Here is a 12349-nt window from a genome sequence, read left to right as displayed (position 1 = left end):
AATTTGCTTTTCTTCTCTATATGAAAACAATTGATCTAAATGAAGATGCAATATGAGTAAAAATAGAAAATAGTGATAAATTAAGTGTTTGTTTTTGAGACACATCACTAGGAATTGGACTATGACCCGTGATGTCACTGATCGCTGTTGATTAGGCTCCTTCTGACATGATTAATGTTTCTCTTTGAATACTCAAGGAATCAACTCACATTTCAATCCCTATTTCACGCATGCACACAAAGAAAATATCCACAAAAAAGACAAGATTGATGTTTTATTCCGAAAACTACAAAGCTTAAAACAATAAGCATCCAATCAATCAGGACTTGTGTGATAAATGATCAAATAGCAAGAAATATCAATGACAAAAGTTAGAATATCCATTCACATTTGGAAATTTATTCAAAGAAGACACTTTCAGCTTAATCACAGCAATACAAAAAACAGCACACTACAATGATAGACTTATGTGATCTTTTTTTTTTTTTTGGCAAAATCCACATCCCTCTTAGAAAGTCTGAAAGAACAGTCTCTCTTAGCGCTTAACACACATGACGCACTCTGTACTTCAGCTGTTTCAAGTAACCAAGAGGAAAAAACTGTGGACACAGACACACACTGGTTGCATATGAGCAATGAAGAGCTTTTTGTCGACAATGCATACAGCAAATATTTTATAAAAACACTGAATCATGATGACTGAAAAATGACAAAAATATGTACATCCCTGAAATAAACTGCAAAATCAAACTAAATGGGAAAAAAAGATGACATTCTGTGTGCTAATAATTATATGAGCATAGTGTTAGTGTTTCTACTCTTCACACTGTCATCAGTCTGTCAGGCTCATTTTATTGTATCTATCTTTCACATAAAAATTTCACAAATTGAAATTCATCCTTTTATTACCTCTCTCGTGTTGTTTCTCACAGTCTCCCATACAAACATTTAGCAATTCATTATTCTATGAGAATATAGAATTTCTCAATAAATCTGATGGCTTAAAAATTTCAGCACAGTTGTATCTGACAAAAGATAATACTAACATGTTCACAGGTGTTTGATCATGGGCAGATAGCTGCAGCTACATACACACTACTGTAATTTTTTTTAAAAGAGAGAGATGCCGTTTGACAGCTTGGTCAAATGACTGAGGAGTTTATTTTACTATATTCACAACCAATCGTTATATACAACACAATAAGTAACCTGGGTCATGGCTCAAACAAAGTATTTGCTTTCTCCTTCACAGCCCTGCAGTAACCACACAGTGGAATCATTTGACATCAGCTAAAAACCATCTGTATTATCAAAGGCATGGGTAGAAAAGGTAAAAACACTAAGTGTGTTTAAAACTCATAGTCCTTTTCAGCCATGTCGATTGCCCAGGCAAACTTCTCTCTCTGGGTTTTGTTGTAGATCTTCTCAATGGGAACACCCCATTTCTTGCACCTGGAGAGAAGGGAAGATTGATTATTTAATGGTGAAAAACAGCAACGTTCACCGACTGCATTACTGCTCACTATTCACTTGATAGAAAATTCCAAGTAGAAGACTAGACAGTGAGTCAGTTGTCAGCACAAAATCTAAAACTATTTGGCTCATGCCCATTGCGTTAATGTTGTTGGGACTTGATTAGTGACCATCGCTTGTTTACTGCTTTTTAGGTTGAACTGGGGAAAAACAGTCCACTATGACCGATCAAAATGTCTGCGGAGAGCTTGGGTTCAGTCAAGTCAAAGGTGGTCATTGTGAACTTTTGCCACACTCTGAATGTGAAGCCCTTAGCTTTAGCATGTATCAGTTAGCGCATCAGTCTGCAGGACCAACATCGACCCCACACAGGGTCTGACTGGACAGACCAGAACCATTCATCATTCTCTCTACACTGTCCCGCAGATCAACCCATTCTAGGGGAACACTACAAGTACAGGTACATCGTAGCTGCTGTATATCACTCTAATGTTAAGCACATCATATAAATATTAACATTTAATTTAATAAATTTTAAGTAGAGAAATGCATTAGAAAACAAGGGATCGCATGAATCCAGTGTGATAATGGTCACATTTTAAGGTTCTAATTTCAGACTAAACACAAATATTAACTGTTTTTTGATTATGTAATGAAATCACACTAGAAAGAAGAATGCCTTAAAATGCTAACAAAACACACTAGACGTAATCACTTGACTGTTGAGTGCAGCATTAATAAGAGAGCACTGTTCCACAACATAATGTCTAGCAATAAGGAGCTACTGATATAAGAGGCGATACAACATGTAAACCAAAGTCATGTTTTCTGAAAAAACAAAAACAAAACATAATATTATTTTTTGCATCTAGCTACATTTTACTGTTTCTTATTAAACGGACTTACTGTTAACTTTGTAAAATTATCGCACATAGCTCTCTGGCATATACTTTTAAGTATTAGTAGATATAATATTATGGACTTTAAAATCACTCAACATATTTGGCCTATATGAAACAAATCTAAGTAGCTAGTTAATAGCTCACTAAAAACCACATAACCTCCCTAATGAACTGAGGTAAAGGTTGTAGCTGTTGTTCAGAAATGTTTACCTAATTTGAAAGGGGTTCTTAACGCTACTTACTTTGGTTTCTTAACTGTGCTAGCAAGGATTACAAATGGTTTTAGTGAATCTCTTTACAGTTTGAACCCACTACTACTGTATGACAAAATAACGCAGCAGCCCGTCTAGTAATCCAGCCAATGTGTCTTCATCTCTGTTACACTTATCACACACATACAACTACATTGTACAACAGGTTCCCATGCACCACCCTGAAAGGGGGGACCCCCATCCCTTATGCCTTACAACCAGGCAAAACACGGAGCATTCCTGTATCCATTGTGCTTGAGAAGGAGGCTCTCCATAAATAGCTGTGGGGCATGGGTTAGGGAGGGCGGCCCACTGTTCCCCTTCTCTGTGGCATGGCTCTCCATTCAGCTACAGACAGCTCCTCATTGACTTCCCACATGGAGGAAGGAGTGCTGTTTGGGGACGCTCCCTGGCTTTCAGAAACAAACCCCATTGTTCCTCGCGCTCACACGCTTTTCTTCCTCTTATTTTCCTTCTGCAGCCGTTAGCTTTTTTGCTTGTGCTGCTCCTTTTCCTACAATGCAAGAGAATTTCCTGCCTTTCTGTCACAGAGGTAGATATTATGCACCCCGCGCACCCACCCAGAGAAAGTTGGCATATTAAACAGTAGGTGGTCTACTATTTAATGTCACTGTTTTTTTTGTTTGTTTTTTTTTACTGTGGTGACACCTGCGATCAAACAATATAGTTAATTAACAGAGATAATCAACTGCAATACCATGCAACAGAGATGCGTGGATCCAGGTAGTTGAGCTTGGAGGTGCCCAGAGCGATCTGCTTATTCTCCTCTCTGTCTGTGGCCTGCACCTGGAGCTTCATCAGCTGCTCCTCTATCCTCTGTACAGCTTTACGCTTCACCTCCACAGCCCTGACAGAGACAGGAGACACGGACACACAGAGGGAGGAAGAAAGAAAGATAGATACAGGAAGAGATCCATACAAAGACAAAGACATATGGTGACTAACTGTGAGAATGTCTTGCACCAGTCAACAGCAGTCCTTACAAACGTCCTTACTTTTTGCTCTTGTCATCATGGGAAGCCTTGTGATCACTCTTGGCAGCCTTCAGCTGCTTCCTGGCTGCGGATAGCTGATTCTGTTTCTCGTCGATCTGCAATCAAAACAAACCGAGTGAGCCATCTACAGTACATCACATTGAGGGGGAATAACTTTACCATTCACAGTGATAATGATAAATAAAATACAAATATTCTTCAAAACAAACAAGATGACAGCAAGACACCATTGCTTGTGGTGGGACAACAAAACAGTTGATAATGACTGAACAAAATGAAAAACAAAAAAGAGCACAGGGGTTTACCTTGGTCTGAAGGTTTTGCATGGACTTCTCGAATGTTTTGGGTGGAGCTCTCTGGTGGTTACAGAGGATGGCCACTGCGCGGTTGGCCCGGTTGTATGACAGAATCTTAGCTGGGATGCTGTCATCAGCTGGAGATCCAAATACAACGCAGCAATGAAGGAGGAGAAGTTTAAAATTATTGAAATTTAAAATCACTGAACCACATTTTGCAGTGTTTATGTATTTAAAGGCACAATAAGTATTAGTCACATACAGTAAATCATATTGGTAACCGGGTCATCTGTACAGTAACCCGCTGTTAATATAATTACACAAAATCTGTGAAAATATAGTTATTACCTGACTGGGAAGGCCTCTGAAGTTAGTGTAAGTGTGTGCCCTTACATGGAAATTCTACTTAATTATTTGCCCCTGCCAGGTATTTTTTTGTACAATAATTTATGTTCCATGTTGGATATTTTATTACGAGGCACTTTGTACACTTTGTATTATTCTCTTGTGGGAGAGGAGCTGGAGCGGGCAGTTTTATTAACAAGGAGGTTCTGCTTCATTATTAGGGTAACACAGGGAGGGAGCAGGGAAATTGTCAGAAACTGGGTAGAGTGATTATGAGTTTCATCTGTGCTCAGAAACTACGTGGCTGTGATTAAAGTGAGGTGCGTGTGACTGGCTGAAGCTGCTGTCACTCACGGCTGGTAAGTTCCTTGAGCTGCTGTTGAAGCGTGATTGAGGCGTTGTAGGTACGGAAGACCTTGGCTGTCAGGCCGTCCATCAACTCTTGTAAGTGCTTGTTCAGAATAGAAGTCTGGGGGAGACAGAGAGAAAGAGAGAGCGAGGAGGAAGGAAAGAGGGTACAGTCGGGCAGAGCATAGAAAAAGAGTGATACAAAGTATTTCAATTAGATTAACATCAACCTATTTTTCTTTAATTTAAACAAAAAGCTCTAGATGCAAATATTCATGTCTGTTTCTTACGTTCAGTCTGTCAAAGAGGTCGTCTTCAGGCTGCTTGTTCTCCAGGAACAACTGCAGGTTTTTAAATACCTGATGAGAAATCAGCAAAGATATCATTTATTTAGTGTGAAATCACTCACATTTAACACTTTGGAGTAACAGTATTCATGAATGCACCATCACATTTCTGTCAGATGGGGGCGTTATCTTGCTTCTGTTCATAATGACAAGTGCAGCTGGTTTATTACACCTTAGTGTATTATTTGTATGTACTTGTGTACATACGTTGTGATGTGTCATTGGGGATGCAGAGAGGAAGTGTAGCTGAAAAGACAGTGCCCAGACGTGTTTAAGAATTTGTGAAGGAAAGCTGAACATGTCAAGCATGTTCATGTCTGTGTATATGTTTTTGTGTGTTATGCGTGCGAGTTCACTCCGGTAATAGCAGGAAACAGACCACCCTCTGAGGCAGAGCTGACGGAAAGCTTTTAGTGCCTGATCACCTGTCTGTGCAAACATCCTTCTCAGCGCAACAACTTCTTATCTTGTTTACACTGAATTCACATATCAGACAGATATACAAACAACTCTGCCCTCATAAAAGATATCACAGTTTTGTGCCTCAATGTGTCAGCCAGAGTATTTAGTTTCACCATCTTCTCTGCCTCCAGTCACATATTTCTCTCCTCTCTCCTCCCCTTCCCTCTCTTACCCTCTTCTCCACAGGGATCTTGTTATAGTAGCGGATAGAGTCCTTTCCCAAGAAGTCAAACTCCACCACGTACTCCTGGTCATCCATCTTGGGGTACAGTTTGATGTGCTCCACCCGCAGCGAGCAGCAGCCGACTGTGTCTGCAGTCTCACCTTCCTCCTTTTCATTACCCGCCCTCAGTGCAAGCTACAGGGGGGAAAACACAACACGTCGTCATCATCAGTATCGTCAGTATTTCTCCAAGCGGGATGAAAGGTGCCCTTGTGGTTTGTGAAATGATAAAATGGCGTCCGTAGTAAAAATTAATTATAATTTTCCTATATTTCTCCTCACCTTATCTATGAAATAAAGTGCCACAGCTCTCTGCCTGATCCTCATCTCTTTTGACTTCCAGTCGTCTCTATACTGGCTACGGATGCGATCCACACACTTCTTCAACCGTCGGGCAGTTTCATATTTCTGCCAGTCCTTCTCCCCCTGCATACACACACACGCACACACACACACAATTTATTCAGTAGAGAGATAGATTGTTTTTGTCAAGGGATTAAAGGTGAAATATCGAAACTCAGATATGCTTTAGGATCAAGATATGATTGAATGTGACGTTGGGGGCTTAAGTTATGAGAGCACCTTGATCCTGGAGCTAGGGTTAAGCATGATGTACTTGATGGATCCCTGGATGTTCTCTGTCCAAGACACCAGCCAGGTCACTTTGTTGTCATGGCGAACTTCCTTCCACTTTGTCCCTGGGGGAGGTTTAGGGTGCTTGGAGTCCCTAAAGAAAAAGAAATGGGTTTAAATAGGAGCGAAACATATTGACAACCTTTGACAGCTATGTTTATTTATGTTAATAATAGATATACAGTTTAAATACCAACTGAATCCATCACAGACCTGAAATCAATCTACGACAAAAGATTAATTGGGCGTTTTTTGTTTGTTTTTTTTAACTTAAGGGACCAGTCCAAGAGAGACTTTATATGGTAAACACTACTACAACTATGAGACAATAGTGTACAGAGAAATGTCATTGAAAAATAAACCCTCTTGATGACCAGTGTGCCGAGGTCAACCTGTCCTCCTGGAGTCATGTTATTCTTGGAACACACAGAGTATTCTGACAGGAAGACCACCTTTGACACAGTGCCGGCATGTGTGCAACAGTAAATCCGACATACTGTACATGCCACATGAAGCACGTACATTGTTTTGCTGGTGTCGCTTTGATGGCAACAGAATGCTAGAAATAAGCTTTCCCATAAACCCTGTCACACTCATTGCCCCTGAGATATGGAAAAACAGCGATAACAAGAAAATTATTCCAACTGTCTTTACATAAATTCAGCAATCACAAGGTGGCAGTTAAAATGAAAAAAAGAGGAAAAATCAGGTTGGATCAGAGGATAGGGAGTGAAAAACACAACAATGAAGTCGACCTACAGTATATGCCTTTATTTGACCTTTTGGCAGACTAATAGCTTCCACATGCATCCACATAATATATTCCGTTTACACAAGCACACACGTTTACACATTACCCTTACCGTACAACTCAGAACTAGACATAATATTAATATCAGCTTCTTGACGGGTTTTATGTTTTTTTTTATGCATCCAAAAACTAAACTAAAATAGAAAAAGTGAGGCAGTGAGGGTGCTCATGCTGGTGGTGGTGAGATTACTCACTTGCTGCAGTTGATAATGATGTCTTCAGGTCTGATGCGGCGTTTCAGCATGCCCATCTTTGGGTGGTCACCTCGGCCTCGGAAGAGGCCTGGCGGCTCAATGCGGAAGTTTCCGATCCTCTCCTTGTGGTTGTCCATGATGCAGAAACCGTACTCCTGGAGGGTCCTCTCATTCTCCTCTTTGATTTTCTACAAAGAGTATTAAAATATGTAAATACAATGAGAGAATCCATGATGTTTTCGGACAGGGGAAAGTCTGCGTGAACGCAGGCATACCTGTTTCTCCTCCTTTGACATCTGTTTCCGAGCTTCTGATTGGGCCTTGAAGTACTCACTCATTTCACTGAAGTTGCACTTGTTCAGGTCAGTGATCTTTGACTTCTCCTCTGAAGTCATTTCCTAAAATAAAAGACACGACATCTGAAGTATGCCCGACGTAAATACTTGAACTTCATACCCTCCGTAGACTCCAACTCGTGTGTGCAACTTGAGACTCTATTTTTCGTGTCCTCACCTTCCTCCAGTCCTTAAAGAAGTTTTTCCTGAAGATGTCCTTAGTAGTGTACTCGTGATCCAACATCTTGGCAAAGAATGTGGCTACTTCTTCAGCAGGGGCACTAAGTTTCATTGGTTTACCTACAAACACAGACAAACTACATTATAGTCTTTACAAAAATCCGACACAAATATATTACCAGTTACTTTTTACACAGACAAACTTACCATCATAGTAAAATTTGACTTTATCAGGCAAGGGTTCATACGGAGGCGCAAACACCGGACCTTTATGTTCAAGGAAGCGCCATTTGGAGCCATCAGTATATCTTTCCTCCTCCCACCTAATTACCACAAACAACAACAAAGTACAACCCATGATAGAGAAGAAAAAACATGGTATCTGCTTCTCAGTAGCAAACTGTCCTTGGTTTGTAATTTCCTGAGGAAAAGATCTATTTGTCCCCCAAAATTATCTTACCATTTCCATTTCTCCTCTTCTTCTTTTTTGGCTTTCTTTCCCTCTGTCACCTTTTTGTCTTTTGTCTTCTTTTTGGGCTTTATGTCCTATACAAGAGTGAACAGAATAAATCTGGAGAATACAAAGAGTGGCCACTCCAGCCTGGAGAATGTATTCATCAAAATAATGTTGAAAAATTAATGAACCTCATCCTCCTCGTCTTCTTCGTACTCATGTTTCCTCTTTTTGGCCTTTTTGTCATGTTCTGTCTTGACTTTTTTGGGCTTGTAATCGAATCTAAGGAAAAAAACAACAACATAACATTGTTAATCAAACTTTATCTCAGAATACAGAAATGTAGACAACCATATCTTAAATGTAACTACAGTGACATGTGAAGCTTAAATGTGAATTTGCAAGATACCCACTCTTCATCATCATATTCTTGTTTGGTCTTGTTGTGTTGTGGAGAGGAGTAGAAGCCATTGCCTTCTTCAGGCTCGCTCTTAATGGCAGCAGGGCTCATGTCTCTAATTCACACATTGAAAGCATTGAACTGCATATTAGTAAAGCAATATCCCATTAATCATAACCAAGAAATAACTAAGCTCAAAGTAAACTCAACAAAGTGATACTGTCTACCTTACATATCCATTTTCTTTCTCCTTTTTAGGCTTGTCTATGTGGGATGATTTGATCTGTGAGAAACAGGGAATATATTAGCAAATAATTAAAATGTATTTCAAACTCTTTCACACCTTTAAACGTTGACATTGGAAGACATGAATAAACATGAGAAGACAGTTTGCGTTATGTCAAAACCACACAATAATTATTTGGTGATCATGACAAAACAAAGTTTTTAAGTTAATACCACACAATAATTATTCTGTCATGGTGAGAAAACTACATATAATATTTATGCCAAAGGTCTGTATGGCTTCTCATAAAAAGGCAGACTTGGTCTCTATCTATCTGTGCACAAACCTTTTCTTCTCTCCTCTTCTCTTTGTGTTTTTCCCTGTGCTTGTCTGAGCTGCCGTCGCTGTGCTTCAGCTTCTCTTTGTCTTTGTCTCTGTGTTTCTTTTCAGAGTGGTCCTTATGTTCACTGGGACACAGAAGCCACAGAGGTCAGAGATCAAGTTCGAGAGGTCAGACGTGGTCCAGATGCACAGACACAAAAGATGTCATCAACAAAGCACCAACCACCAGTAATGTGAACTTGTAAATTTTTGACAAACATTGACAGCATCATGGATGACTGCTGATTAAAAAAAATGGCCAAAGTTGTGACTCTAGTACCACACAGCAGCCCACAAGTATTTCAACCAGACAACAAGAAAATCTAACAAATGTTCCAAAACGGTTCAAATTACAAATGCACTGCAGATGCCATTCATAAAAGTGGATTTCAGGAAGTCCTTGTGATGTATGTTTGCTGATTCAACACAGCAGGGTGCTTTATTAGCTTCAATTAAATCAGCAGCACTCTGTGTGATTCTTTCATGTTCTTACTGAAAAACTTGTTATTTTTTGTGCTCATACTGGCAGAATCTGTATCCAAGTTAATTGACTTTGCCATTATTCTCCTCATTACAGATTCTGTTATAACAGATTCATAACAGACTTCATACTGGTAAAATAAAGTATTGTGAGGATATGTACATGTTACAAATACTGTAAATATTAGTGTAGGGCTTAACAAAAGTTTATTTGTAAGTTCACATGCAAAAGGCTTAAGTCGAGTATAGAGTATTATCTTAATCAAAAAAGTGAGAGGAAGGTGCAGACATGGTATCCTACCTGTTGCTGTACTTGAATTTCTCTCGCTCTTTGTCTTTTTTGTGGTCTTTGTGTCTGTGTTCCTTGTCTTTGTGCTTGTCCTTATGTTTGTGAGTGTCTACGATACAAAGGAGAGATCGATTTGATCATCAGCATTTTAAAAATCAGAACAAAAAATAACTTTGTGGAATCTGAGATCAATCTTTTACATCTGGTTGTCTACACATGTATATTTAAATGTCTGTTGAGTTTATCTGTGCTAGGAAATATATATAAACACGAGCTGACAGAGAGAAAAAAAGCATAATTTATATTCATTCTATATTCAGCCCTACTAAAATATATTACACAAGGTTTGTTGTCAGAAAGTGGGACTAAACAAACTAGGTGTTTAGTGAGACCAAAAGGGCAGGCAGTGGATTTAGGCTAAATTAGGTCTATATTATCTAGCATCGAGCATAATATAATAATAATAATAGATGCACTCAGTGCCCGACATACATTTGCTGCAGCTGACCCACAATCCCCCTGAGGTAACTTTATCTTCTAGGTCACATCTATAGTATATGGTGATGTTGGAGATGGCAAGAAACTAAGAAAACTAAATATATCTATGCAGACTTGACAATGACCTTGTCATACTTTGCCAGAATTTCTACTGCAATATTCAAATTGTATCCAACAATATTTGTGTATTGTCTCCAATATTTAACATAACAATAGCTTTTTGTCGCAGGTTATGATTCAACTTTTGATGTAGTGACCTGATTTTCTTTAATGGAAAAATATGATTAGTTTTCATAGTCTCAAATGATTAGGATATGAGTATGATTTTACAAGAGTCTTCATATTAAAATGTTTCCTGCTGAGTTATCCCTCCTGGAAGTAGACCTGATCATCACCTCCTGGCGCCCTGTTGTTATGGCAGTTTAATATCGGCTATTACCTGCTATTGTCTTATGAAACAGTAACACACATCCCAGTTATTTTTAAACCAAAACTATTCCCACACACTGGTTTTCTTTCCATCACAACCGGCAGCAAATTAAGCCTCCAAGAAGAAAAGTGCTCTGAACTTCGCAGGAGTGATTGATCCTCCTGTGTAGGGGCTATAAATTGTGAAAAAAAAAAAAAAAAAAAAAAAGATTCCTCAGGGCACATGCTTTTTAAAATAATGCAGTGCAACTTTCTTTTCTGTGACTTAAAGTTTTTGTGTGTGTGTGTGAGGATTCCCTATTGACAGTGCAGATAAAAGTCTCTAGCACAGAGATGCAGCAGGCACAGTGCAGCTGGTGGTGAGATACGGGCAGGGAGAGGCGATAAGCTCCCCGCTCTCGCCTCCATATCACGGCAGACAGTTGGCTCACTGATCGGCGCCCTGGCTGCTACATACAGAAAAAGAAAATGGCGCAGAGACTAAGTCCTCAGCCCCAATTCTGCCACTTTCGGCTCCAAAATTCGTTATGATTGCACGTAAATACTATCCAACTAAAGCATGCATAATAAACACGATGCCAGGGGCTTTCGGAATCTCCCGTCAGATTAAAAAACCGAGGGGCGCAAATGCACAATTCAGACCCTCTTTTTGAACAATAGCCGCAACAGAGTGGAGGAGAAGGGACTTAGTCTCTGGGACGCCATTTCTGTCCTTTAAAAACTAACAGTAGACAGGTCACGATTCCGAATGGAAACCAAAGTCATTATAAATAAAATCAAACATCAGAGGACCTACCGCTTCCTTTAGATCCACAATTGACCTGAAAATTGTGAAAAAAGAGAGTTTTAATATTTCAATTTTGAAAATGCCGGTAGCTCGGTTATTCAAGTTTCAATTGGCATACAAATGTACCCTACACATATATTGTTACAGTAAAAATTCAAATAACGCACATAATTTCAAAGTTCTCACTGAAATAACAAAGAGAACGTCGTGGCTAACTTATAACATCAGCTAACGTTTCTTAACCATTATTTCATATCATAACAATAAATACTCGTCAGTTATGGCCAATGAATTGATACAAATAGACCCCCTCCCGCAAAAAAAAGGACAAAACATTAATTATTGATCAAGAGGTACCTGAGAGTCTCCGTGCCCATGATCCCCGCTCATGGTCAAGTTGTTTTTGTTTGTAAAGCAGGTGAAGTTGTCACAGGAGACAGCTGTTCAGGATGCGAGTGGTGCGGATGCGAGGCTCAGGGAGCCTTCACTGGAATGGAGTCCCAACGTTTACTGACTGCGCATGCTCGCACCGACCTGAACGCAGAGAATATACTCTGCTGCGTGGTCTCTGCCTGACTGAGCATCAAAA

General features: G+C 39.5%; 1 protein-coding gene across 2 annotated transcripts; it reads right to left on the bottom strand.

Annotated features, from left to right (window-relative positions):
• Positions 1 to 379: 379 nt before the first annotated feature.
• On the bottom strand, positions 380 to 12274 carry top1b (DNA topoisomerase Ib). 2 transcript variants are annotated; one of them, XM_042410146.1, is made up of 21 exons: positions 12118 to 12274; positions 11770 to 11794; positions 10059 to 10155; positions 9243 to 9363; positions 8898 to 8953; positions 8684 to 8785; positions 8462 to 8552; positions 8277 to 8362; positions 8024 to 8139; positions 7815 to 7936; positions 7577 to 7699; positions 7302 to 7489; positions 6246 to 6390; positions 5946 to 6089; positions 5613 to 5798; positions 4922 to 4990; positions 4638 to 4752; positions 3948 to 4075; positions 3643 to 3737; positions 3345 to 3494; positions 380 to 1452 (listed from the first exon to the last, which is right to left on the bottom strand). In XM_042410146.1, exons 1-21 carry the CDS (start codon positions 12148 to 12150, stop codon positions 1350 to 1352), a joined length of 2295 nt encoding a protein of 764 aa, XP_042266080.1. In that variant the 5' UTR covers positions 12151 to 12274; the 3' UTR covers positions 380 to 1349. The 2 variants fall into 2 exon arrangements, with proteins under 2 accessions (XP_042266080.1, XP_042266081.1); XM_042410147.1 differs by lacking the exons at positions 10059 to 10155; positions 11770 to 11794; positions 12118 to 12274 and having other exon boundaries at positions 8903 to 8953; positions 9243 to 9261.
• Between the last annotated feature and the right edge of the window lie 75 nt (positions 12275 to 12349).

The sequence above is a fragment of the Thunnus maccoyii genome, chromosome 4 (genome assembly GCF_910596095.1).
Source record: "Thunnus maccoyii chromosome 4, fThuMac1.1, whole genome shotgun sequence".
Taxonomy (NCBI): Eukaryota; Metazoa; Chordata; class Actinopteri; order Scombriformes; family Scombridae; genus Thunnus; species Thunnus maccoyii.
Note: the sequence above shows the minus strand (reverse complement) of the source record. Positions and strands in the feature narration are given on the sequence as shown.

Excerpts from the sequence above, each read along its gene's own strand:
- top1b (XM_042410146.1), bottom strand. The coding sequence starts at position 12,150 with ATGAGCGGGGATCATGGGCACGGAGACTCTCAG. Across the intron at positions 6,391-7,301 it reads ATCATTATCAACTGCAGCAA|GGACTCCAAGCACCCTAAAC; the intron begins GTGAGTAATCTC and ends CTTTTTCTTTAG. Across the intron at positions 4,076-4,637 it reads GCTCAAGGAACTTACCAGCC|CTGATGACAGCATCCCAGCT; the intron begins GTGAGTGACAGC and ends TTGGATCTCCAG.